At 35.0% G+C, this 26,999-nt stretch overlaps 1 protein-coding gene across 3 annotated transcripts; it reads left to right on the top strand.

Moving 5' to 3' along the window:
• Positions 1 to 26: 26 nt before the first annotated feature.
• LOC138707498 (proteasome assembly chaperone 2) lies at positions 27 to 26,381 on the top strand. Of its 3 annotated transcripts, none has more exons than XM_069837005.1 (8): positions 27 to 119; positions 1,706 to 1,797; positions 7,103 to 7,265; positions 13,174 to 13,232; positions 13,505 to 13,683; positions 16,852 to 16,977; positions 23,342 to 23,450; positions 26,173 to 26,381. In XM_069837005.1, exons 2-8 carry the CDS (start codon positions 1,747 to 1,749, stop codon positions 26,251 to 26,253), a joined length of 768 nt encoding a protein of 255 aa, XP_069693106.1. In that variant the 5' UTR covers positions 27 to 119; positions 1,706 to 1,746; the 3' UTR covers positions 26,254 to 26,381. The 3 variants fall into 3 exon arrangements, with proteins under 3 accessions (XP_069693106.1, XP_069693109.1, XP_069693107.1); XM_069837008.1 differs by having other exon boundaries at positions 69 to 88; XM_069837006.1 differs by lacking the exon at positions 27 to 119 and adding an exon at positions 273 to 419.
• Positions 26,382 to 26,999: the final 618 nt, after the last annotated feature.

Genomic DNA, 26,999 nt, shown 5'->3' with positions numbered 1-26,999 from the left:
GATTTTTAAGAATCTTGTTGGCAACACTGCGGCCGTGGCGCTTCCATGCTTTAAGTGAAGGAACGACATATGTAATGTGTTTTCGGATGTAAGCGCTAATTTTGAGTCTAATTGAAAAGGTTTGCAAGCTAAATTAATTCATTTCTTATAAACATTTTCAATGAAGTGTTATCGCACTTTTCGAAAGGAATAGTGACTATTAATTTTGGGAATCCCTAATTTTAAATATATTTTGTTTCTAGTATTAAACTACTAATACAACGTGAATGTTTTAGTGAAATATGTTAAATAGTGTCATGACTATGCAGTAATTGATTAGAATTTATACGTATTGCTCTTGTAACAAAACTGTCGGGATCGTTGTTATTGTCGTTTACACTTGGGTAACTTGTAAATGTTAACACAAAAAACGAAGTGAGGTACGTGACGAGACATATTTCAATTAATTAGTCCTTACGTACCTTTCTTGGGCTCTATGACATCAAGTAGATGTTTTGGCTTTCTTGTACCAACATTCAGGGGTGGGCAAAATACTGATATCCCACTAATTTAAATACAAATACTTAAAAAATAAAAATCACCAAAATACACATGTTTCCTATACCGATAAAGAACATCCAGTTTCAGAGAAAAAATATTTCTATTATCATTCATTGATTAATACTATTTAAGTACGTGTTACCATATATCACAATAAAATGTATTCATTCTGGTATTGCGAAATTTACAATATTATTTAATGGCCATTAAGCGATGTGCCCAATGAAAACTATGAATTAGATACATGTTACTATTGTACAATTTGTGCAGTATTCTAGGATAGAATGTAAAATAAAATGTTGGTAGTTCCTGTGAGACAATTTTGATTTTTATATGCCTACAGTTAATTTAAAATCTAAAATATTTGCAAAAGTATACCTACTCGATTATTGGAAAAAATTGAGCAACATATTTTTTCACTAACAAATTTCAGAACTTTTAATATCAACAAGGTACTTGGACATTTTTCCAATCAGCAGTTAAATTATCATAAACCTGGTAATCACTGTTCCCTTAAAGAAAACAGAAAACAATTTTTCTAAAAATGCATCAGATATAGATCACCTTGTTGGTGAATCTATAAATCCTACAAAAGCGAACTTTTTTTTTTTTTTTTTTTAAGACTCACAGGAACACAAACTTGTACCCAATTGCTTATTTCATTACTTGATAATTGCCTAGTGCGCTGAGGGTTTTCTCCTCATCATTAAAAATTTGTATGAGCTCAGCTCTACAGTAGAAAACTTTTCTTTTTTGCTTTTCAATATCTGTTGTACTTGTTGAGTTGAAAACATAAGAATTGATTTAATCGTCTTCATCATCTGAACTGAGCAAAGATGTAGGCCTATCACAACTATTTTTATTTAAATATTCATATGCCATTCAAGCTGAACCATGACATGTCTCATTCGATAATTCTTCACCCTAACCTCACCTGATGAATGCTAGACGCATTAAAAAATATTATACAGCTCTACCACAGGGTACTAGGAACAAAAGACTGTGCAGGTACTATTTCGCATTGACTGTGATGAGGTGATAGTAGCGATCCTAGTGGTTAGCAACTATCTATGGATGCATATTTATTACGTATTGAGCTTCGTGACTGTATATACTAGACTGTGGCTCTACATTAATGAACTGTGTTCTTGTTTTCCTTTTCCAGAATCTTTGCTTGAGCGAAAAATATTACCAAAAATTAGGAACATGATTCATCTGCAAGAAAATCTGAACTTCAAGGATTGCACGATGATTTTTGTAAGTTAAGCTTCTGTTACGTTAATTGTGCCCTAGTATTTAATTGGAGGCCTCGACTGAATTATGGGAGGCTAAGCAACATTAGTAAAGGGTTACAGAGCCCTATCAGCATTTTACAGAATTCTCAGTGCTTTGTAAAGATCACAAATAAAACAGTTATTGTAACTGAATTTTAAAATAAGAAAATTAAAATTGATACCAAGCAAATTTAAAAAAAATGATCTCCAGAATTTCTCTTTAAAGCAATTCCTTCATTTCTATAATAAATTATGTAAATGAGGAATTTTGGATATTTTCGAACAGTGTGTGTTACCATGACCATTAACAGTAGCAGTTGTACAACTAGTTACTTTATGTTGCATTAATTGCAGCACTACTGTGTAACCACCAGCTCTGTATAACTGGTTGGAATGCAGCAACTGTCTACTAGCGAGACAAGGACAGAGCTATGTTGCGCATACTACTACCGAAATTGAAAACGTTGTTCTCCTTTCGCTCATGGTGACAGTAGTGTTGCCAGGTTCGACATGCACAGAGATGTCTGATCGTTACTTGTATAAAGAATTGGCACTATCATTATTATCACTTGGTACTCTTAATGTAACTATCAGTACTGAAACCATCTCTAGAAATTATAATGCTATCGATAACATGACGCAATCTGCCATCTGTTTCCCAATAAAAGTTCTCCAATTTTTTCACATGGTCACAGCAATGTTTCCAGCTGTCTTTCATTGTAGAAAATATTGGACATTTTGATTATTGTATAACATTATTTTATCGCACTGAGCACTTCACTTGAGACAAAATCACTTTAATTCCATTAAGTTCACAAATGTAAGTGGGTAGATAGGCTACAATTCTAGTGTGCTGGTCTTCCATCTAGGCGGCTCGGGTTCAGTCCCTGGTCAGGTCTGGGTGGAATTTGTGGGGGATAAAACAGACATTGCAGAGGGTTTTTCTCGGGGTACTTCCATTTCACCAAAACTCTCCACTTCCCCTTAATTTCATCTATTACCTGTAATAGTAAAAGTAGATGGGGGATAGTATGGGTTTCCAACTCTGATTTAGGTTCTAAGAGTTTGGAGATCCGGGTTCTGGGTTCAGGCTCGTCAGCAGATAATGGGATCTTACCTGCAGGCTCAAGGAAGTATGGTCCATCTATCAATGTCGATTAACGAATGTCACCAGTGCCATCCATAAGGCTTATATAATCCTTGTATATAGGCCTATTTGCAAGGATCCATTCCAGATCCAGCCCTTGTGAAATCAATCAATCAGTCAATACAGTGTGTCCATGCAAAGCAAGCATGGTACCTATCTTACTTACTTACTTACTTAAGACTTTTAAGGAACCCGGAGATTCATTGCTGCCCTTACATAAGCCTGCCATAGGTCCCTATTGTGAGCAAGAATAATCCAGTGTCTGTAATCGTATCCCACCTCCCTCAAATCCATTTTAATATAATCCTCCCATCCACGTCTCGGCCTCCTCAAAGGTCTTTTTTCCTCCAGCCTCCCAACTAACACTATGCTTCAAAGCAGTGTAAATTCAAATGTATTTTGTCAAATCAGATTACACATTCTAAATGGTCACATATCACTCGAACTCGTTTCTGTCCAGAATTTTGCTGAATTTACTTACTCCTCTTTTATTTTAAAGCCATGCAGATGTGCCAAATTGCACTCTGCATTAGTAGAGGTGAGGCCTCAGGTTTTCTAAAACATAAAAGTCCAAAGGTCTAATTTAGCGTCATTCATTACTTTTTTATCTGTCCCTCTGGAAACCAGATGATGGATACCAGAAGGAATCTAGAGACTGGAAGAAACCTGAAAATAAATCGTGGCAAAAGGGGCAAGCAAGGCTATTATTTTATATGAGTATTCTAACATATATTTAAATGGGATAAACCAAGCATAGTTCAGAAGATTGAATCTTCCATTATGGTACCCAGAAATCAAGTAACCAAACAGGTCTTCTATGTATCCTGAGTAACACAAACATAATAATAAGATGAATAGCTTAGATGAGTGTAATAAATGAAACTATTTAAACAACAAGATTTGGCCGAACCGAAGCTTCCATCATAAGTGCCAAGCCATATGAAGTCGTAATATGACATAATACAATTGGTATGTAGTATCGGGAAGCCACAACAAAAATCATAGTCAGAAATGAGATACAATAGTCATAACTTCGTCTTTTTTTTGCTCAGTGAATCAGGTATGTAAGTATCTGGGTTTATATTGAGGATTGACGTCCCCAATGTAAGGTAATGTGACATAAATTTTCGGTGGTTTTCTCACCTCTCTTGCCAGACATCAGATTAATGACAATACATAACAACCTACTCCTACCAAATTAGTGGCAATATAATATCTATCTGCTTCCTCTGTGTTTAGTTTATAGTTTATTTAATGATGCGCTATCAATTGTGTAGTTATCTATCATTGGTGGTATTGTGCGAGCAGGATTTGGTCACACACTGTACTCTCCTGTGTTGATTCCCAGTTTATGGGGTATACAATGGATCATGCTTGCCTAAGTGCTTTAGTAGCAATCTGCCTCTTACAGTGATGTATTTCTGCAGTTTGAAGGGAGCAATACAATATACCGGTATTAAAATATATCAGAAACCTATTACACATTTTGTAATTAAGCGCTCACCTACACGAATTTAATTACTTACGGCTTTTAAGGAACCCGGAGGTTCATTGCCGCCCTCACATAAGCCCACCATCAGTTCCTAGCCTTAGCAAGAGCAATCCAGTCTCTACCATCATATCCCACCTCTCTCAAATTCATTTTTATATTATCCTTCAAACTACGTCTCTGCCTCCCCAAAGGTCTTTTTCCCCCTGGCCTCCCAACTAACACTCTATATGAGCTTCTGGATTCGCCCATATGTGCTACATGCTCTGCTCATCTCAAACGTCTGGATTTAATGTTCCTAATTAAGTCAGGTGAAATACAATGCATGCCGTTCTGCGTTGTGTAACTTTCTTCATTCTCCTGTAACTTCATCTTAGCCCCAAATATTTTTCCTAAGCACCTTATCCTCAAACATCCTTAACCTCTGTTCCTCTCTCAAAGTGAGAGTCCAAGTTTCACAACCATACAGAATAACCAGTGATGTAACTGTTTTATAAATTTTAAAGTTCGGGTTTTTTGAGAGCAAACTGGATGACAAAAGCTTCTCAACCTAATAATAATAGGATTTACCATATTTATGCTGCGTTTAATTTCCTTCCGAGTGTCTTTTATATTTGTTACTGTTGCTCAAAAATATTTTCATTTTTCTACCTCTTCCAAGGATAAATTTCCAATTTTTATATTTCCTTTACATACAATATTCTGATCATGAGACATAATCATATACTTTGTCTTTTTGGGATTTATTTTCAAACCTTTTTCTTTACTTGCTTTAAGTAAAATTCCAGTGTTTTCCCTAATACAGTCAACTCTGGATATAGTGGACCTCTGTGGACTTGCATATTTCGTTCACTATATCCGAAGTGTCTCTCCCCTAACCTTAAATGACAGAAATGAATGAAATTGTGTACAAGAAAATAAAATATTTAATTTTGGGGAATGAATTACACTGTATACTGTTAGTCACAATTGATTTAGCACTTAAACTATGCTGTCGACCTACGTCCACTTGCAAAAGACCATGTTCAATGTCACTGATAATATTCGCCTTTTCTTCCAAAGAAAACACTTTACACTTCGACATTTTTATACAGTACATTCACTGTTGGAACAATAGTTCAGGTAGAAATGACAAATTCTGTTATGGTATCACTGCATACACAGCCTTGGAATTTCCAGGGTCACTTAGTGGAAACTGGGAGAGGGTTGATGGAGCTTGAAAGCCATCGAAATCTTACCTTCTTTTATGCTCTGGACATAATGTCCATCCCCTTTTAATAAAAGAAGGCAATTTCATTTTCCATTGTTTCAATGCTGTCCGTCATAATGGAAATGTTTCTTCGAACAAAAGGCAATCCTTTGACGGTGGAGGATTAGAAATAACAGTAGAGTAGAGTACCTGAGAACAGAATGTTAGCCCTTCAACGGTGGAATGAGACAAGATCGTCACGCGTTGCCTGGATTTACAGTACAGCCATTGTCTAGGAATCACTAATCCTGCCTTTGTCCTTTGACTAAAGGAGTAAGAAACTTAGAATGTTGTTCTCAACACATTCTTTCAATTTTATATAAGAAGGTCTAACTTCAAATAAGAATTTGTTAGGATACAAGGTTCACTATAACCGAAGCAAGGGTTCACTATAAACGGAAATAGTAATCTACTTTTTAATGCATGCGGGTCAGGACCAATGATTTAGGTTCACTATATCCAGAGTTGACTGTAGTTTGTGGATTTTCCCCTAACATATTCACGTCATCTGCATAGACAAGCAGCTGATGTAACCCGTTCAATTCCAAACCCTCTCTGTTATCCTGGGCTTTCCTAATGGCATATTCTAGAGCAAAGTTAAAAAGTAAAGGTGATAGTGCATCTCCTTGCTTTAGCCTGCAATGAATTGGAAAAGCATCCGACAGGAACTGGCCTATACAGACTCTGTTATATATTTCATTGAGACACATTCTAATTAATCGAACTAGTTTCTTGTGAATACCAAATTCAATAAAGTAAATACACATGAACTGAGATCTGAATAGCAGTGTTGTTCCTTAGTCACTGCAGTAGGGTTGCCTGACTTCCTAATGGCTGGAAATAATGGTACGTGTTAATCTCTTCATTTAATTTGGAAGAAACTCAGCCATTTTATTGAAAAACTGCAAAGGGATAAATCATTCATCAGTTTTCCTAATAAGAGTAAAAATCAGAATAATAGAATTTTTTGTTGCACTCTATCCAAGGAATAAGTTGTTAAAAACTGCATCATTTTATTACTTCAACTCCATATATAAAGAAGAAAAAGAGAGCAAGATTGTATTTTGGCGAGATGATTCACTAAGATAATTCCCAATAAGAGGAATGGTGTTAACCCCACAATGTTAATATGATCACAGATACAGTGAGTAATATTGTTGCTCTAAACTGTTACAGTGTTAAAAATGAAATTGAAAAGCTATAATTTACCGAATATACTGCCAGGAAGGTACGTATATAAGTGGCCAAGGCAATGGTTCAAGGATAAACACAGTGAAACATTTTCGCTTGTGATATTTACTACTTTTGAGTCTTGCTGGGTTAACAGTATTTTTGCAACAGGTTAGTTGATGTAAGAACATATAAAATGTTGAAGTCTTAATGCACACTATTATATTTTCCAGCCTTCTGTGTCTGTAGGAAATGTTGGACAACTTGCTGTTGATCTCCTTATCGCCAAACTGAAGCCACTAAAGATTGGACTTGTATGGCATTCTGCTATTATGCCTATGGTAGGAGGAGATCCTTACAACTTCAGCGATCCATCTTTAACTATAAGTGGTGAATGTATGTGAATGTACGTTATGAGTAAATATCGTATATCTAATTTAGTTGCTAAGAATCACAGAAAATTAAAAAAAAAAAGAAATTGAAGATACCTATTTGTTTCCTAGTTATATAAGACATGGTATTACTGGCTTTGCTTTTGTGTATTGAATTTATTTGAATGTAGGAAAGTTAAAACATAACTAAGGTTTTTCTTCTTTTCGTTATTTAAGAATTGTAAACAACCTTATACTTTTTTATTGTGTGAAGAACAGAGAAAATATTTTGATGCAAAATAGAGTTCAAGATTCTCACACACAGCTTTTTCAGCATTATTGCTGTCAGAATGTTCTGTCTGTTTACTTGTACAGTCATTAATTCTGTACACCATTTTTTCCAGACTTTTTGTTTAATATTTATCTTTATGCTCGACCATGCCGAAATGTAGTAATTATACACCTGGTAGCAGTCCTTTAATGCATGTCATTAAAGTACACCTACTCATTAAAGTACAGGTGTTTTCAGCCAATGACAACTCAGCTTACAGATGTTCAGCCAATGACAAGTCAGCTTTGTACCGTTATAAAACCGCAAGTATCGATTATTCTCGGATATGCAATCGAAAGAGAATTAGCGAAAAGTCACGGAGGCTGGATATCCAATACTGTCGCAGAAGGTTATGTTCTGTTACTATAATAATTAGCGTTAATTGTAAATAATATTCAAATAAATTCAATTTGTCATCTCGTTTTTCAATGTCGAATTCAATAATCAAGGTTATACCAAGTTTAACGGGATTACACCAAGGTCAATGACATTATTGTTCCTCGGAAAAAAATCAATACTTTCGCGTCTGCGCACATCTCACAATTCACGACCTAGAACAAGGTCACTTCCGATCTTGTCAGATACAAATAAAATGTATACATCTGAATAATTTCAAGTTAGAAATATGGTCGAGCATAAAAAGTCGTATGAAAGTCGCCTATAATGGTAATTAAGAAGCTCGTATGAAAATTATGAAACTCACTTGCACTCGTTTCATAAACATCCATACTTGCTTCTTAATTACTATCATTATAGGCTCGTTGCATAATGTACTATTATATGTACAGATAAAGAATTAAAATTTGGAGCAAGTCTTGATGAGAGTCCACCTGTATGTAGGCAACAATTTCGAATGACTGTCCATAAGTAGCAAGGGCTCTTGTTTGCTGCATATGCGCACTGCGTTGTAAGGGAAACTTATACAATAAGGACGCTCCAAATTTAATTTCCATATCTATACATAAATACATGAGCGCCAAAAGTTTTAAATGTCCTTCTAAGAATGAAATGAACACTGCTAGCTTGTTTAATGAGGTTTTATATATAATTTGTGGGAAATCAGTATGAAGACTATTTCCTATAAATATTTATATTACCAATATATGAGTTTGACAAAATGTAAACATTGTTTCAGAACATGCAAATACAACATTTTCTATGACCATACGGTACTTAAAAAAAAAGTTTGTCAATGTGACCTTCCCTTACTCTAATTACAACTGTACAGATGTGTGGCATTTTTGTAACTCTTAAGTGTTTATAAACCTCCATGCTTGAAGGCAGCTTTGCGAAATTTCCTCTGTTGTTTGGCTACGTCTGTTTTGCATGTTTTGCTTTCCACTCCAGTTCGTTCCATAGCAGCTCAATGGGAGGTAATTTCGATGACTGTGGAGGCCAGGTCATTGCTTTTAGGACTCTTGCTGTATACATTTTTACAAAGCTCCGTTGTATGTTTCAGGTAATTGTTTTGTTGCAGAAAGAATATTGTAGTTTTCCAATCAGCTGTATTTCAGAAGGCACTGCACATCTTTACAGGATGTGATGATGCTTCTCCTTCAGAACACTCTCTCTCTCTCTCTCACTAGCTCTCCAGTTTGGTTGCTCCCAGAACATCCCGAAATCATAAAACTATACCCTCCATATTTTACTCTTGGTTGCTTTACTCTCTCTTCAGGTTTACTACAGACATACTGGTGACAGTATGAACCAAAATTTTCTAATTTTGACTCCTCTGTCCAGAGTACCTTTTCCCACTGGACATTGGTCTGGCTCTTATGTTGTTTATCCCCAGCGTAGTCTCTTAAGTTTACGCCTACATGTTATATGAGATTTCCTTAGGATGATGCGTCCAAACAAGCCTAATTCACACAAACAACTTTTCACTGTTGATACAGATATGGATTGCTCCCTGATTTGGTTAATTTCCACGCAAGTTTAAGTAGCTGAATGTCTTCTATTATGCTTGTTTATAATAGTCCTGTGCTCCTATCACCTGCAAAAGATGTGCTTCTTAGGCTGGTATTCATAGTCGACACTTTATATCACCACTTTGCAAAGTGACACTTTTGACGAAAGTGGCTCTTTCATATTAGTGCTATTCATAGACGATTGAAGAAGTGCACTTCACAAAGTGTCACTTTATGCCAGCAAAGTGTAGAGTTACAATTTGGTTGGTAACAGAAGTCCCACAATGCCTTTCAAAACAAGTGAACAAACAATAACAAATTAATGACGTATAACCTACAAATTACAATGCTTGTGATTTGAATTGGGAGCCTAATTGATCGCACGAGAAAGAAAATGTATATTTAAAGTTGGGGAGTTGTTTTATCTCAGTTTCTAGTTTTTGTTGCCGATAGTTTAGATTATTTCAGTCAGTTCAGATATATAACATTTTATTAAATAGTTAGTGATACTGCTGGTGAAATTAGGTTAGGTTTTGTACAGTACATAACTGATCCATTAATTTATATAGTTAGATTAGGTTCTGTACATATCTTTTTCATTGATTTATGTCGCTAAGTTAGATTTTGTATGTATCTGTTCCACTGATTTATATAGTTCGGTTAGATTTTGTAGCCTACATATATTCTATTAGTTTATATAGTTTGGTTAAGTTGGACTGAGTAGGTTAAGTTTTGTGTATGTTTATATATATATATATATATATATATATATATATATATATATATAATCATTAAATTTATATCGTTAGGTTAGGTTTTATACGTATCTGCTACATTGATATATCGTGTTATTTCCGTTATTTTCATTTTTGTCTTTTTCGTGAATAGAAGTAAAAAAAGAATGAAATAAACACATTACTACTGCTATTATTATTATTATTATTATTATTATTATTATTATTATTACTACTACTACTACTACTACTACTACTACTACTACTACTACTACTACTACTACTACTACTACTATTTTCTCTCTCTCGTTTCCATTATTGCCTGCTCTTCAGGAATATTTTGGAATGCCAAATGTTTCTACAATGCAAAACAAAATAGGCCTAATAGTATGAGATCTCTTTTCATGGTGAGGTTATGACTGGACATGAACTAGAGACAGTAGATGTGTTGCTTACCGGCATGAAAATATATATTACCGGTATCAAAACAGTAATGATTATATCAACATCAAGATAAATCTTATCTCAAAATACAGGTCGTCAACAAAAATCAAAATCATTTTAAACCCAATATAATAATGGAATCTGCTTAGAAGGCAGGCACGTGAGGTCTCTCAATGCTAATTTAAGATAGTTATGCCTACATAAGATTGAAGTTAGTTTAATATTATTTAAGTTAAAAAATTCGTTTCAGTAATAAAAAATAGGTTATATAGGCATATCTACCTACTTATCACTTCATCGAATTGAGGTTATAAATATACGAATGTTACTACAGAAATACCTGAACTATAATATTATACTATATATTAATGTATGGTACATATCTGTAGCATAGAATTTTAATGCAGTCAATAACTGTATTATTGGAGGCACTGGCAAACGTCTATTATTCGTTTTTGTCAACCAGTCATCGAAAATATAAGCAATCTCAATAAGTTTCTTTATCAAATCAGAACAGTTTTTTTTAATTCTATATCATTATAAAATTCCACGGGATTGTCTTTAGGCCTGTCTCTAATTTGTACATTGTCCACTAATTGTGCCATCTCTTCCGCACGTTCTAATAATTCGACAACTTCCAAGACGTCCGCCATTTTTCTACAAAGTGTCACTTTCGGCCCAAAGTGTGGTCGGAACTACACTTTCATCCAAAGTGTTCCTTTGCACCAAAGTGTCGATTGTGCAACTGAAAAGTGATACTTTCCGTCTTCCAAAGGACACTTTAACCGAAAGTGTTGACTATGAATACCAGCCTTAGTTATCCACCATGAGGTCTGTCTTTGTGGGTCCCAGTTTTATTTATGTTTCAGAGCTGAGTGAACACCAACTCAGAAATCTTCTGAATCGTTTTAAAATATTTCAGAAATCTTCTGTCCTGCAGCGATTTTATGATTTGTTCATCCTGGTTTCTTACAGGCACACATCATGGCATGCTTTCTGTTACTTGTATTGGCTTTTATCCCCATCATGAAAATGTTGAAGTATCGATTTGTTTCCATAGTTAATTAAAATATCTACTAAATAGAGGTATAAAGAAACACAGAGGTAAAACCCAGCCTATATTCTAGGATGAACCTGACAAACATAGGAGTAGTATGTTTAAGAGTAAATGTGGAAAATAAAATCTGTAAAAAAATTTCACCATAACGCTATAAGCAAAGATGGGAAATGTATATCGAACATTAAAAGGTATATTCCCAAACTGAGATTCGAGCACTGAACGTCTTGGAAACTCTAAATGTCGCACTATATAACATGGATCCAGTGTGCCACCATGCAGATGTTAGACTGTAATGGCTGTACATATTTCAACCAACATTGATGTGTTTCATTTTCTCAATTTTATGCATTAAAATGAGCTAGCAGCATACTGAATTAATACAATTCAATTACTTTATTCTCAAAAATGATGTAACAAACCTAGGGACTTAGGATTGAGTTTAAATAACAGATAAATTTTGAAAACTGTTGTGAGCACAGGAACAAAGCTTTGCACAAATTTACAAGAGATACTTATAAAATACTGTGTGTTCAATTATTTTGAGCCAACTGTACAATATATAATTCGCTTTAAGGTACCGTGGTGTACAGCTTAGGACAGAAAAACTTGCTGCCCAAACAAATATATTTTCTAATCGGAGTACTTCCTCTGGACAAGCATGATTCACACTAGTAATCAGCATCTTTCCTTACCTGTATATGTAATGTATCTCTATTGAGAAGTGATTTTACATATGCACTCGTGACAGCAAATTTACATCTGTTCTCATGTTCCCATGGCACAAGTGGTTAGAAGACTGATGCAATAGTCAGCATAAATCAAAGGTGTGAAGTTTTCGAGTTTCAGTATCTTTTTTTTTTTTAAGCAGAAAATATGACCCAGTTTTAATTAGTTTTTAATATATCGTGAAATGTTTTGTGGCTTTCATGAAGATTATGTCTTTATTAAAAGCAGAGGGAGATTGTCTTTATTAAAAGTGAAAAATATGACCCTGTTTTAATTAGTTTTTAATATATCTTATAAATGTATGGCGCCTACTCTGTTCACGAAATCAACAGATGAAACTATTTAATTGCCTGCTTTAAGGGGCAAAATTCGACGAAATTAGGACAAAATGTCGTGTTTTTGCAAGTTACAATACGTTAATGTTATAATATTAGTATTATTATTATTATTATTATTATTATTATTACTATATTTCTGAAATAAATTACTGAATATAATTAACGTTTCATAAAAGAGAGTAAATACTGGTCAAAAAAATGACTTTCATACTCCATCAGCAAGTCTATTGTGCTATCAAAAAGGAGTGCTTTATATGGTAGGAAAATGTACATATACATAAATTTTTAAGTTGGATTAATTTCTTTATACTGATATCTCTTTGTACTTATGAGAATATTATGTTACTTGTTTATATATATTTTTAACAAATCCCAAATTTTTCACTATTTCAGTATTCTATTCAGAACAATTTAAGCTGGTTATCTTCCAGATCCGGTCACCTATTATGCAGGTATGTTTAACACAGAATACATTGATGTATTGTCCATGAGTGATGTCATTTTGCTTAATTCGAACAAGGATGCTTAATTTTCGCGTCTGTTTTGAATAATTTGGACATTTCGTTCCTTGAGACCGACACGTTTCTTGCATGCATACTTATATCTTGAATTACTTTGTAGTAAAATATGAAATTGCAGAGGATGTACACAAGAATAGCTGTGACATTTCAAACCTTTCTCTAGTTTTTCCTCTTACTAACAAATGTATTATCACTTATTACAGAGAACAAGTGAAGATTTTGTCCAGAAACTAATTGAATGGATACAGGATAATTGCATTGATAAAGTGATTATTCTGACAGGCATTTTTGACCATACCAGGAATGATACTGAAATTGCTGGTCCTCCAGTGAAATTTGTGGCAACATCTAATGTTGCGAGAAAATATGACGTATTTCCAACGTAAGTGTTTAGTCAATTATTTGAAACCATATTATCACTGTTTAAATTTTGTTGTTGTTAACCAATGCTGAGTTCTTGGCAATTAACTCTCTTGCTGTCTTATATAGGAGAGTGATGTAGCAAATAGTACAACTGTTTTAATGTAGGCACCATATTTTTATGTTATGGCTGTTACATTACATACAAACAACGCCCAAACTGTTTGGAGGACTACACCTGCCATTGGTTAACAGGTCCATATGGCATAGATGGGAGGATTGTCAGACAACTCCACCCACCATATCCCCTCTTCACCACTTACGGGATGCTTATGCATGTCATGGCAGGTCAGCATGCTGAAATGGCAGTTCTTAAATTTTTTTTATTGATTCCCAGAGCCTTGTTCCTTAAAAACAGATTGCACCACAGGAAGGTGAAGATAGAACTTAAGTAGGAGAGGTTATGGAATGCACTTCACTACTCCTTGTAACCCTCGCTGTTTAAATGAATTCAGGTAATGAGAGATATCTGCTTTCTCAATTAGTACATGATAATAGTTTGAAATGCCATTGTGCAGTAAGAGTAAATAATTAACAGTATTTCAAACGTAAATGTTTAGTCTCTTATGTAAAAGAATATTATCACTGTTTAAATGGATTCAGCTAATGATATACTAGGGCTGGATAAAAAGTAATGGCAACAGTTCAATATTTCTGACATGGCTTTATTCACAGGGGAACAACATTTACGTACGTTCTATATAGTCGTCCCCCTTATTTATTACCTTTTTCCAAATGTTTGGAAGGCGTCGTACACCATCAGCACATCCATCTTTGTTGATGTTCCGTATTGACCGCCCTATAGCACAGATAAGTTCATCTCTGGTATTGTACCGGTTCCCTCGCAGTGGTTCTTTCACTTTGGTGAAAAGATCGTAATCGCATGGACTCATATCGGGTGAGTACGGTGGATGTTCCAGAATCTCCCATTGCCAGCGGCACAAGAGGTCCTTGACAGCAGCAGTGGTGTGACTCCTTGCATTATCATGAAGAATGATGGGATTCTGTACCACCAAGTGTCGTCGTTTTCTCCTGAGGGCTGGACGAAGGTGGTGCTGCAGGAACCTGCAGTAGTAGTCCGCGTTTGCCATCTGCCTTGGAGGTATTACCCCATCAATGTCATACGCCACAATGAACATCACCTTCACAGCACTTTGTGTAGGGTGCACTTTCTTCGGACGAGAAGAACCTGGATGCTTCCATTCATTTGATCGACGTTTCATGTTTGGTTGGTTCGTATGAGCGAGCCCAGGTTTCGTCCAAAGCGATGATTCGTCCAAGAAAGTCGTCAGCTTTCCTTTGGTACCGGTCTCACAAGGCCTGTGCGACTGCATAGCGGTGCCGTTGTTAAACCTCGGAAATTTCATGGGGCATCCAACGACCTGTAATTTTGCAGTACCCCAGAATGTCTTGCAGAATGTGGAGCACAGTTTTGTGGGATACTCTGACTTCTGCTGCTAACTTACATGCAGTCCATCGGCGATCAGCATCCAACAGGGAAGCAAGGAGTTGAACTGTGTTGTCCTCCACGCGGGGTCGTCCTGTACGAAGGTTGTCCTGAATGGCATCCCTGCCTTCCCCGAATGCTTTAACCCATCGTGCCACTGTGCGATATGGCAACGCTGCATCGGCACATGCTTCATGCAGTCCCTGAAAACATTCTTGTGCACTACGATCTCGTGTCACTTCAATTTTGATCCAGGAACATTGCTCTAGTTTTGTAAACATGGTCTTAGGGTGCTTGCACTATCCCTATGAAAGTCACTGTTCTACACACTGCAGTAGATTGACAGGGTACTGTCGCTGCTGGCTGCACTAACTCATCTAACAGTCCTTGTTCATGTCCCCACAGCTGGCAGCTCTCGAACGCACCATCGTCACGTGACAGCAGTGTTGCCATAACTTTTTATCCAACCTATGTATATCTGCTTTCTCAATTAATACATGGTAATAATTTGAAATGTCATTGCTTCGTAAGAGTAATTCATTAATAACAAAATAATTAAATGTAAAAAAAAATAGTATTCTGCAATTCTCGAATTATTTCGTCAAATTGGAACCTCTTGGAACCAAAATATAACTACCTGAAGAGTAAATGAAGTAGATGAGTTGGAAAAAAAAAATTACCCAGTGCCTTTTACTTCAACATTTTTAAAGCTTCACTTCACTATACTTTGTAAATTGTTTCCTCTTTCCACAGGAATGTATATATTGTTAGAGTTATATTTACTGACATGGGCCAGTTTCTGAATAATTGACAGTGCTAGTACAATTTTACTAATTAAACATTCACCAAAGAACTATTTTATTAATTCACAGTGCTTATAATACAGAATATTGGAAGCACAATTTGTATGTTTGCAAGACAAATAACTGATCTTAATAGTTGTTTCATGTGTGTTCTGTCTGCTTTTGGTGAGGTGGAGGTGCAGACGAGCTGAAGCCTCGATCACAATTATGTATTACATTTAAAATGAGAGGTAACTTCGGAACCGGACCAATATTAATAGAAAGGCGAAATGATTTCAGAAATAGGCTCTGTAAAAGTGTCAGAATTACTTCGTGTTGTAGACCGTGAAATATAACAGCTCCAGTCTATTGTACTGAGACACATTCCCTTAAACATTATATGAAAATAAATAATTTAAATTCATTACCTATGTACTGCCATTATTAAATGAGGATACTAATTATCTCTTTCCTATGAAACATTAATTTCTGCTTTGGGACAGAGATCACCTTGAGGAAAGACTAGGTGCATATGTTTGAATTTAGAAGTTGCTGGGTCACATGTTGTAGCACAGAATCTTTATACTCTAAATTCAGAGATCCAGCGTAACATATTAGACTTCATACCAAAATCTTGTAACATCTTTATTAGGATGCATCTGCAAATAGTCATGTACTGATCCGACTGGTCTGAAGTCTACAAATACAGCTAGAGTATGTTGATTTTTGTTGAATGCATCCTTTATGTCCTGACTTAGTAAGACTGCTTATTTATTTGTAGTAATGTTTTCTGATTTGTGCTTCAGATGTTGAGAGCAGATTGTTAGATTCTACAGTAAGTACCAGTTTAATCGTATAACTATATATTCATTCCATTACTTATGCATAATTTGATTTTTAGGTCAATCATAGACAAGCCATCATCAAGCCTAAAAGATGATTCAGTTGTTATTTGTGATACAACAGAAGAACTGAAAAAAATTTCAATGTATGGAGGTGGAATTTCTTCTAAGCTTTTTAATGCATGGTAAGTTTTACAATTTCATCAGATCATATACATCAAGTTCAAGTTCATGTTCAGCCCATAATGTCCCCTCGGGGCATGGGCCTCTTCCTAGGAAGGCGGCTTGGTTACCACTACTAAAATGCTTAGCAAACTAATGATGAATTTTGTATTTGTCGCAATAAAATTATAGGTAGGAACAAAAACCTTAAGAACTCTATATACAGTAGCGTGCAAATTAATCCGAACACGACATATTTTTATATTTTCTGTCATTGTTGGCCTCACAGCTGCTCATACCGCTTTAATTGACATCTGTAGTACGTGTAATTCCATTGTTGAAGGTCTGTCATTATTTTTTTTATAATATGTGACATTTTGCCTGTCGTTTTATACTTATAAGCATTTCAGTTGTGTTGAAGACTTAATACTGCAATCCTGTGTACATTCTGTCATCTTCACAAATGGATACAACTCCACGAAAACGGTCTAAAATTATAACATTAGCAGACCATTCTTCTATGACACAGAGGCAAATTGCTGCAGAATGTCACATCGGTTTGGCTACTGTTAATTCGATCATAAAACGATACAGGGAGATTGGATCCATCACACCCCAGAAAAAAGGAAACTGTGGCTGGAAAAGGAAGACTTCACCTGCAGGTGATCGTTTAATTGTCAGGAAAAGTAAATTAAATCCTAGACTAACTGCTGTCGACTTAACCCGCGAGTTAATGGCTACCACTGGGGCGAATATTCACGTCACAACAGTGCGGCGTAGGCTTTTGGAAGCTGGACGAAGGGCTCGTAAGCCTATTAAGAAGCAACTGCTAACCCCTGTTATGTGCAAAAAACGCTTAATGTGGACAAAATTACATCAACACTGGACAGTGAATGACTGGAAGAATGTACTTTTTTCCGATGAGTCTCATTTCGAGGTCCACGGCCACCGTGTTTCTTACATACGGAAAGGATTCGAAAAAGTAACAGCAGCTCATCTCCAACAAGCACCCAAATAAAGTAATGTTTTGGGGTTGTTTTACACATGAAGGGCCTGGAGCATTAATACCTATCAAGGGAATGATGAATTCTGACAAATATATTCACTTATTGGAAACCAGAATCGTACCCCAGCTGCAAAAATCATTTCCGGATGGCAGAGGTATGTTCCAACAAGACTTGGCACCATGCCATACGTCTCGAAAAACTACAGAATTCTTCAGCAAGAAGAATATTCAGGTACTCCCCTGGCCAGGCAACTCACCCAACATCAACCCCATTGAGAACTTGTGGTCAATTTGCAAAAGAAGAATGCAAAAAATGGATTGTTCTACAAAGGAGAAGATGATTTCTGCCCTCATTGTTGTATGGTTTCACGATGAAGAAATGAAGAATATTTGTGGGAAATTAGTGGAATCCATGCCAAATCGTCTCAGAGCTGTTATTAGGAACAAGGGAGGCCACATAGATTACTGAGGTATGTCTTAGATCCTTTTTTTTATCCCGTTTGAGTGTTTTTGCATAATTAATTACGTTGTTCGGATTAATTTGCATGCTACTGTACATATATAGACATAAATTATACTGTACATACCTACTGAATTGCTCGTCATTTTTAAAAGGAAGGAAGAGTTAATTCAGTAAAATATTTCTAAGCACTACGGATGTACACCCTTTGACATGAAAAATGGTCGCTCTCTTGTTGCGTGATGGGTTAAAGCGAGACTCACAAGAGAATATATTAAGCATCGAGGTCCAAAGATGAAATCAAGTCATAGCAGTGCTGTATATGTATGTCACGAAACGGTATATTTCCTACGAAGCCTTTTTGGCTTAGCGATAGAACTCTTTCTTTTCATTACAAAATCTGGGCTTTGTATCTATGCAAAACACATGAGTGTAAACACAGCATACCCAATAATTCCCGAGCTATTCAGAGGTGGGACTTAGTCTCTGAGCAGTGACCACTTTCCGAGTCAAAGGGTCTACATAAGAAATACGCCACGTATGTTTCACCTACTCACTGCACTAAAAATACAGTAATATAACATGTGACATTTTGCCAGCATAATTCCTTTTATTGAATTATGCCAAATTCAAAAAGAAAGAGTAGCACTTTGTTACAGAATGAATATTGAAACGTAATGCATACTTAAGAATTTGACTATTTTTAACTAAAAAATCTTGATTAAGTATTGTTTATTGACTCCATGCAATAAATTTAAGTCAGAAATTCAACTCTTCTTTTACAGTCAGGACAAGAGCTGTAAGTGAAGAAAGAGAGATAGTTCAAAGTGTAGTAATAAATATGTGGTTAAATTTTGAAGCAAAATAACACATCGTTGTACAATATTATAAAGGTAAATCCATCTGAAAAAGATGCAATTCAAGTTTTGATCAACTTTCATGTTATACATTAGGCTGTTTCATAAATAATTACCTATTTTTTCCTGTTAGTTTCATTCTCTTATAATTAAGCGTCGCATATCTTCATTAATGTTATGTAAATAGTTGCTATGATAATATTTATTTTAAGTATAGGTTTGCTGTGGTAATGTTTATTTTAAGGATAGGGGATTGTCAATTTGGTTTAACGTTTTTATTTTTTATGTATAGAAATTTCATAGTTGTAGCAACTTATACAAAATATATTCAATTTGGGAACCTAAATTTCGTAAAAAAAAATAGTTTCCCAATACAATAATTCATTTATATTTATATGTCTCAACAAATTTTAAGGATAAAGTCGGAATTGTATTGACATTTTACTTTTAAATGTTGCCTGTCGCCCTGTCTGAAATGGATTCGATATGTCCTCGAAATTATAAACTAAGTTAAGAAATTACATTGTAAGGAAAAATGTTACATTTCTTTTACATAAAAAATTCTTCCTTCAGTTTGACTTCATCATCATCGACGCTACAGCCCAAATTGATCCTCGGCCTCCCTTAGAACTCTCTTCCATGCATCTCTGTCCCTGGCAACCAACCACCATCCTTTAATTCCCACTTTCTTTAGATCCTCTAACACTCCATCCTTCCATCGCAGTCTTGGTCGTCCTACACTCCTTTTTCCTTCAAATTTATTCCCCATAACTTTCTTGGGTATCTCATGATCTGCCATCCTTTGCACATGTCCTGCCCATCTTAATCTTGATATTTTAATGACTGTAACCACATCAGGGGACTTATATAGTTGGTAAAGTTCAAAGTTGTATCTTGTTCGCCATTCTCCATTATCACATATTGGGCCATATATCTTCCTTAGAATTTTGGTTTCAAAGGATCTCAATCTTGACATATGAGTCTTTGACAGGGTCCACGTTTCACTGCCATATGTTAATACAGGTTTTACCAAAACATTATAAATATTGCACTTTGTTTCCCTTGTAAGAAGTCTTGACTTAAAGTGCCTCAATAATCCAAAATATGCTTTATTAGCATTTTGAATTCTTCTATCAATTTCTTCACTAATATCATTAGTGTCATTGATTAAGGAGCCCAGATATACAAAACTAGAGACCCTCTGAAATTTATATTGATTAATTTTTAAATGGGTTGTTGTTGTCAAGTCTCTTTTTTGGTTTTTACATCCAACAATCATGTACTTAGTCTTCTGTTCGTTAATTTTCAGCCCCATTTTTTGAGCTGCTGTTTCTAAAGCAGTAAATGTTCTCTTAACATTCTCCTCAGATCGACCAATGATATCTATATCATCAGCATAGGCCAGTATTTGGGATGATTTGTAGAGTATTGTACTTCTAGTTTGTATATCTGCATCCCTTATCACTTTTTCAAAGGCAATATTAAATAAAAGACACGCTAGTGAGTCACCCTGTCTTAGACCCTTAGTTGTTTGAAATAAATCTGATAGTTCAGATTGGATCTTTACTTGACACTGACTGTCATCCATGCATGTGAGACTAGTTCTTACCAGCTTCTTCGGAATGTTCAGCTCTACCATCGCCTTATAAAGCTCAGCTCTATTGATGCTGTCATATGCCGTTGAAAAATCAACAAACAAGTGATGAGTTTCAATATTTTGTTCATATGTTCTCTCAATAATTTGTCTTAAAGTAAAAATTTGATCAATTGTCGACTTTCCGCTTCTGAAGCCAGCTTGATATTTTCCTATGGCCCTTTCTGTGTATGGTAATAGCCTGTTATGTAAGATTCTGGAGAATATCTTATAAGTGGTATTTAATAACGTTATTCCTCTATAATTAGAGCAAATCATCTGGTCACCCTTCTTGTGTAATGGGCATATAACTCCAATTCTCCAATTTAGTTTGACTTAATGGAGAATTTTGATCCAGGGAAATGTTTTATTTGTAGTCCAAAGAATGTATTCTAAATTTCATGTGCCTAATCTTTGATCATTAAATATGTATATACATTTTCATCTGAGAATGTAACAAAAAGTGAAGTTAAGGGAAATCGTATCCGAAGTTTAACATGCATCTTAAGAGAGTAAATTTTACCTTTCTCGCCAATGTAATTTCACTAGCACTACTCAATAATTTTTTTAGATCTCAGCACTTTATCTTGCATTGATGGAATTGGTGATTGAGAGATGAGACCATGGAACTAAGAGTACAAGGATATAAATTTTTAGGTGGTTCCAAATTGGCGCACTCTTGATGTTTGGCTTTGTTGGAACATTTGAGCGCATTATCAGTTTTGTTCCAGAAATATCTGGCATTAGTTAATTGGAATTCGATACTACTGCAGCAGAATGATGCCTGACCTAATATTGCTGAAACCAGTGTGTGTAAAATCCAAGAACTGACTCTTAAAATGTCCGACAAATTCTCCTGACCCTGTTTCAATGCATGGCTCAGTTTCTTTATGAAAATTTTTCTTTTTAGATATTGAGGAAATTTGGATGGAGATCTGCGAGTTGTTTACACTAAAGAAATGAGGACTTCTATTCAGGTAGAATCACGGTACTGTCTGAAAGGTGGCTCAAAACCATAGATGAATTATGTTTGTGTTAGAAATGAATTAATGCAATATTTTAACCCGTGAAATTGAATCCAAGAATGAAATGGATGATATCAGTGGACATATGTTTTTTTCTATCTAATAAAACTAGGCATTCACTTGCGTTACAAGATTTAGTATAATTTTTGCTTATTTTCAACATAAAGACTCGTCTCCACTATTAAACATTTAACAACAACATGTTAAATATATCATGTTGAATTTAACACTTTTAACATGTTGGCGTGTTTTCCAGCAGAAATGGAAAACGTGTCAAGTCAATTCATTTGCTCGTGCAGCGTTGGTACAGTTCGGCAAAGTTTGTACAGTTTCCATAGCAACAACTATAAGTTCCGATTTTGTGGCGCATATCTTGATCATTTTTAAACTATCATTGGTCCTTGGTGTTGGCTGTAAGCTGTTCGAAGTAATGGAGTGGACGAAAGAAAATACATTAGAATAAAATTAATGCACTGATGGAAAGGCCTTGTTTGTGGGATGTGTCTGCAAAAGAATACATGGGCAAAACTAAGAAGGCTGACTGTTCTCGAGAATGCAATAGAGAGTTTTCGCACTCTCATTGTACGTTAAACGTTAATGCTATGTTGACGTCAGTAATGGTCGTATTTGGTGATGTATGTTAACGTTCGTAAAACTTCGGAAAGAATAATTATACGATATTACCCATTCCTTTAACATTTATCATGTCGTAGGTCCTATGATAATCAATCACGCTGTAATTTTTTTAATTGAGATGAAATGCCTGCTCTTAAATTGTGTCTTTCTTTGATGTAACAGGAAGTATTTTTGCAGCACTATATTAAAAATCGTGTTCTGACATTTCTCAGCAAGTTTTTGAATCCAAATGATACTGTATTCAACTTTAAGCTCGTTTAGAATGTATCCTGCATAGTGTCTTTTACTAAGATATTGCCGCATCCACATTCTCATTTTCTTCCTTTTCAAAGCCTTGTAACAAGCAATAGAGGCAATTACAAAAGTCATATCATCATCTGAGTCCATTCTCCAAGGTTTGAAAATAAAACACTATCTATATTAAAATCTCATAGACTGTTTATGGTGGACTACGCAAAGACAGTCAAGTTTAACATGTTTAACAGTGTGGACAAAGTGTTAAATGAAATTAGCATTAACATGTTCAATCAACGTGTTGGGATGTTAACAGTAAACAATTTAACATTTAACATGTTGTTGTTAAATGTTTAATAGTGGAGACAAGCCTTAATACTCCACTTTGAAGGCAGGTTTCGATACGAACCAAATTATAGGCCCACGTATTTTTTCGTTTTGTTATGTAATAACCTAACACCATTATACTGGTATCACATACCAGTAGAAAAGATTTTGTTTGTTAATAATGTTTGGTGTTGTTGTTTTATATGCAGCATCTCAAGATGCGTTCCTGCAGCTGTTCTTATGAAATACTGTTCAGAAGGTGACAATATTCCAGATGCCCTTCTTCTGTGCAATCATGTTAATCAATGGTTGAATCTTGTGAGTACTTCAATCGTGCAAAATAGTTTTAAGTGAAAGCTTTTAATTTTATCATGTACAGTGTGTAATGGAGTATATTGTTTCGAGTTTACTTGGAATGAAGTCATTGGTGCCAGCAGAAATAAGTATACATTGTGACAAATTTAACTCACTTTGATTGTAATTTGGGATTATAATCTATTTACATACATGTCACCCATCCTGTAAAATTTTTCAGAGCCTGTGCAATTTGTCTCTCTTGATAATAGATATTTCCAATCATATAATGTTTATGTATTGACTTTCTTGGATTACTTCATACTCGAGCACCTATGTCCTTAGAGTTTACTTATTTTCTTTTGTTACTTTCTTCTTTTTGTTTGTTTATTTGTATTGAACCCTGAACCTCTTTCGTGCCATTATTATCTCGTAGACAGAGATGTCAACTATGAGTATTATAGATTCCCCAACCCCATTATGGCCAAAAGGAGAATTACTGCAGAAAAGTAAATTTATCACGGCAAAATATATAGATATATATTTTTCCTTCAGAAAAAAAAGGAGGAAAAAATGTGTAACGAAATTTAAAATTGATGAATTTCTTAAGCGTGCAGAAAATGTAGGCCTAGATATTTCACACAGAAAACATGGTTCATATTTATCTCATATTTTATTCGAAGATCCTCAAATTTGGTTAATGAAAGAAAACAAAGACTTGAAGAGGAATTTTCAGCTTGACAATGCAATAATTTTCCTGAATATTTTATAAATGGATCTAGAATAGATGCAAATTGGGCCATAGTTCCAGATTTTAGAAATTGAAGTGGACAAGTAAAATATAAATCATTAAAGAAAGTTTTATTTGAAGTACTAATTGTGCCTCTCAATGACTCCCCTTTGAAATAAGTCTTCAGTGTTGTTTTCAAGTTCATTGTAAACAGCTGTTTTGTGATCCCATAAATGTTGCAGTTTAGTTGAAGAATCGGAATGCCTGCTATACATCAGAACTACCTATAATTTGTAGATGCATGCACTCACTTTGTTGGTTTTTAAGGTCTGTCTATTAATATTATTTCTTTTGTAATAAATTACTTATAAACATGTTTCTTTTCACTTCGTATTTACAGGATTTAAAGTTCACTGAGCTTGCGCTAATTGGGACATACTTAATAGATAATGATGTGTTTTGTTAAGTATTATTTTCAAGGTATATTTCTTCATTTTTTTATAGATCTTTATACTTGGGCTAACTGTATTTACATCTGAATGAATATTTAAATACTTATATAATCACAATCATGCCATGGTATGAAAGAGAAATTCCACAACCTCGAGCGGGATTCGAACCTGCGACTTCCTACCATGGCATGATTGTGATTATATAAGTATTTAAATATTCAGTAATATGTCATATTAACGGACGTATATACGTCATCCAACATCGTAAGAAGAAGTTTGTATTTACATCCTCATATAATATTATATGTCAGTAGTTTCCTCTGTTTACATTTTTATTTTATTTACATAATTTACATTCTTAGATTGTTTTCTGTAGTTATATTTATTTAAAATTATATTTTAAAAAGTTTATAACAAATAATTTAGGATGACAATATTGTTATGGTGACTGGCCAGATTCAAACTAAAACTGACTTCCTGGACATCTGAAATATTTACAGAAAAGCACGACAGATAATCACATGAAATTAAAATGTATATGATATCCTAGACCTTTCACGTTACCGGTGAAACACTATAAAGTTGCAAAACATTGTCAATTTGCTAGCCAAAGATTTGTTAATCGAATGGAACTTAAGAATACTGCATTATTGATTTTATTATTTTCGGTGCAAGGAATATCTTTTTTATGTATTTTCCTTTGTGATATCAATAAAAAACATGTTTTTTTTGTAATTATTTTAAGTGGCAATCTTTGTATGTAAGTAGCCTACTTACGCCGTATTTGAAGTATAGCTAATTGATTGCAATAAAACACTATTTTCGAATCCGTAATAATTTACATCACTACTCTGAATTTTGATCTTACCTTTGTGCATAAAGTAATACTGAAAAATTACATGTTACTTACAACGGAAGCAATGAGCAACACAATTACAACAATATCACTTTAGAATCTCCCTCGCCGCGAAACCAGGTGGCCCAGGTTCGATTCCCGGTTAGGGCAAGTTACCTGGTTGAGGTTTTTTCCGGAGTTTTCCCTCAACCCAATATGAGCAAATGCTAGGTAACTTTCGGTGCTGGACCCCGGACTCATTTCACCGGCATTATCACCTTCATCTCATTCAGACACTAAATAACCAGAGATGTTGATAAAGCATCGTAAAATAACCTACTAAAAAAAAATAAAAAAAAAAGAATCTCCCACCTCCACTCAGCATTGCCAAACCTACCCATGCTCCGGCTTCTAACTGAAGAAGGCTCTGGCTCTACTAATAACCCACTTGAAAATTTGGCACCTCTGCTCATAGAGTTACTTGGTATCACGGAATTTTGATAATTTGTATGAAGTTTTCTCTGAACTGGGAGACTTTATAAAGTGCTGTACGTAAAAATTACTCCGAAGTATAATATTTACTACATATAAGCAATAATAGAAAATGACCACACCATCGTATTACATTAAACATACCTACTGAGCACTGTTAATACTATGAGTAGATAGGTGGTGTAATCGAACCAGTTTCTGTAGACATTCATTCCTGATTTATGTGACTCCTTTCAGGTTCCATCCAATTGCAGTTGGGAATATCCACCTTCTTGGATAGATATGTTTGGCAGTCCTCCTCAGCATGGACTCTACTAAACCTTAAAGGAGCACTTCACAGTTTTTAGGCCTATATATACGATTATTTGAAGTGTAACTGATTTAGTGATCATGTTGTATTGTATATTAACATATGTGGAAATAAAATTAATATGAACTTATATTGATGACAGTGTATTTTTACTTTTTTTAATTTGATCATCCACAGTGCTGTCGACCTGGTTGGCAAGTTGGTATAGCACTGGCCTTCTATGCCCAAGGTTGCGGGTTCGATTCCGGGCCAGGTCGATGGCATTTAAGTGTGCTTAGATGCGATAGGCTCATGTCAGTAGATTTACTGGCATGTAAAAGAACTCCTGCGGGACAAAATTCCGGCACATCCGGCGACGCTGATATAACCTCTGCAGTTGCGAGCGTCGTTAAATAAAACATAACATTTCCACAGTGCTACTATGATTGTTACATACCAAACCCATCATTACTAAACCCCATTTCAGTTTGCTTGATAGGCTTTCCCCTCTACTCACACTCTCTACCATCAGTGAAGGGGAAGCTGCTACTGTCTATCTTACTAATGTTCGACTACTTGACTTTCAATACAGTGACAAAATTTTATTATTGAAAATGTTTACCAGTAATCTATATTTCGAAAGCCTCTACTAAGCGTTAATATTTCATTTCATTGCTATTTATATCAACTGGCACATTACAAAGCTACTGACAGCAGAAGATAATGTTTTCTTCACCACTAGTTGCTATTCTATAGCATACACAACGGGACAATC

Source organism: Periplaneta americana, chromosome 10 (genome assembly GCF_040183065.1).
Source record: "Periplaneta americana isolate PAMFEO1 chromosome 10, P.americana_PAMFEO1_priV1, whole genome shotgun sequence".
Classification (NCBI taxonomy): Eukaryota; Metazoa; Arthropoda; class Insecta; order Blattodea; family Blattidae; genus Periplaneta; species Periplaneta americana.
The sequence above is the reverse complement of the archived record's forward strand: the minus strand, read 5'-3'. Positions and strand labels throughout refer to the sequence as shown.

Excerpts from the sequence above, each read along its gene's own strand:
- LOC138707498 (XM_069837005.1), top strand. The coding sequence starts at position 1,747 with ATGATTCATCTGCAAGAAAATCTGAACTTCAAGGATTGCACGATGATT. Across the intron at positions 13,684-16,851 it reads AAATATGACGTATTTCCAAC|GTCAATCATAGACAAGCCAT; the intron begins GTAAGTGTTTAG and ends TTTGATTTTTAG. Across the intron at positions 16,978-23,341 it reads TCTAAGCTTTTTAATGCATG|CATCTCAAGATGCGTTCCTG; the intron begins GTAAGTTTTACA and ends TTTTATATGCAG.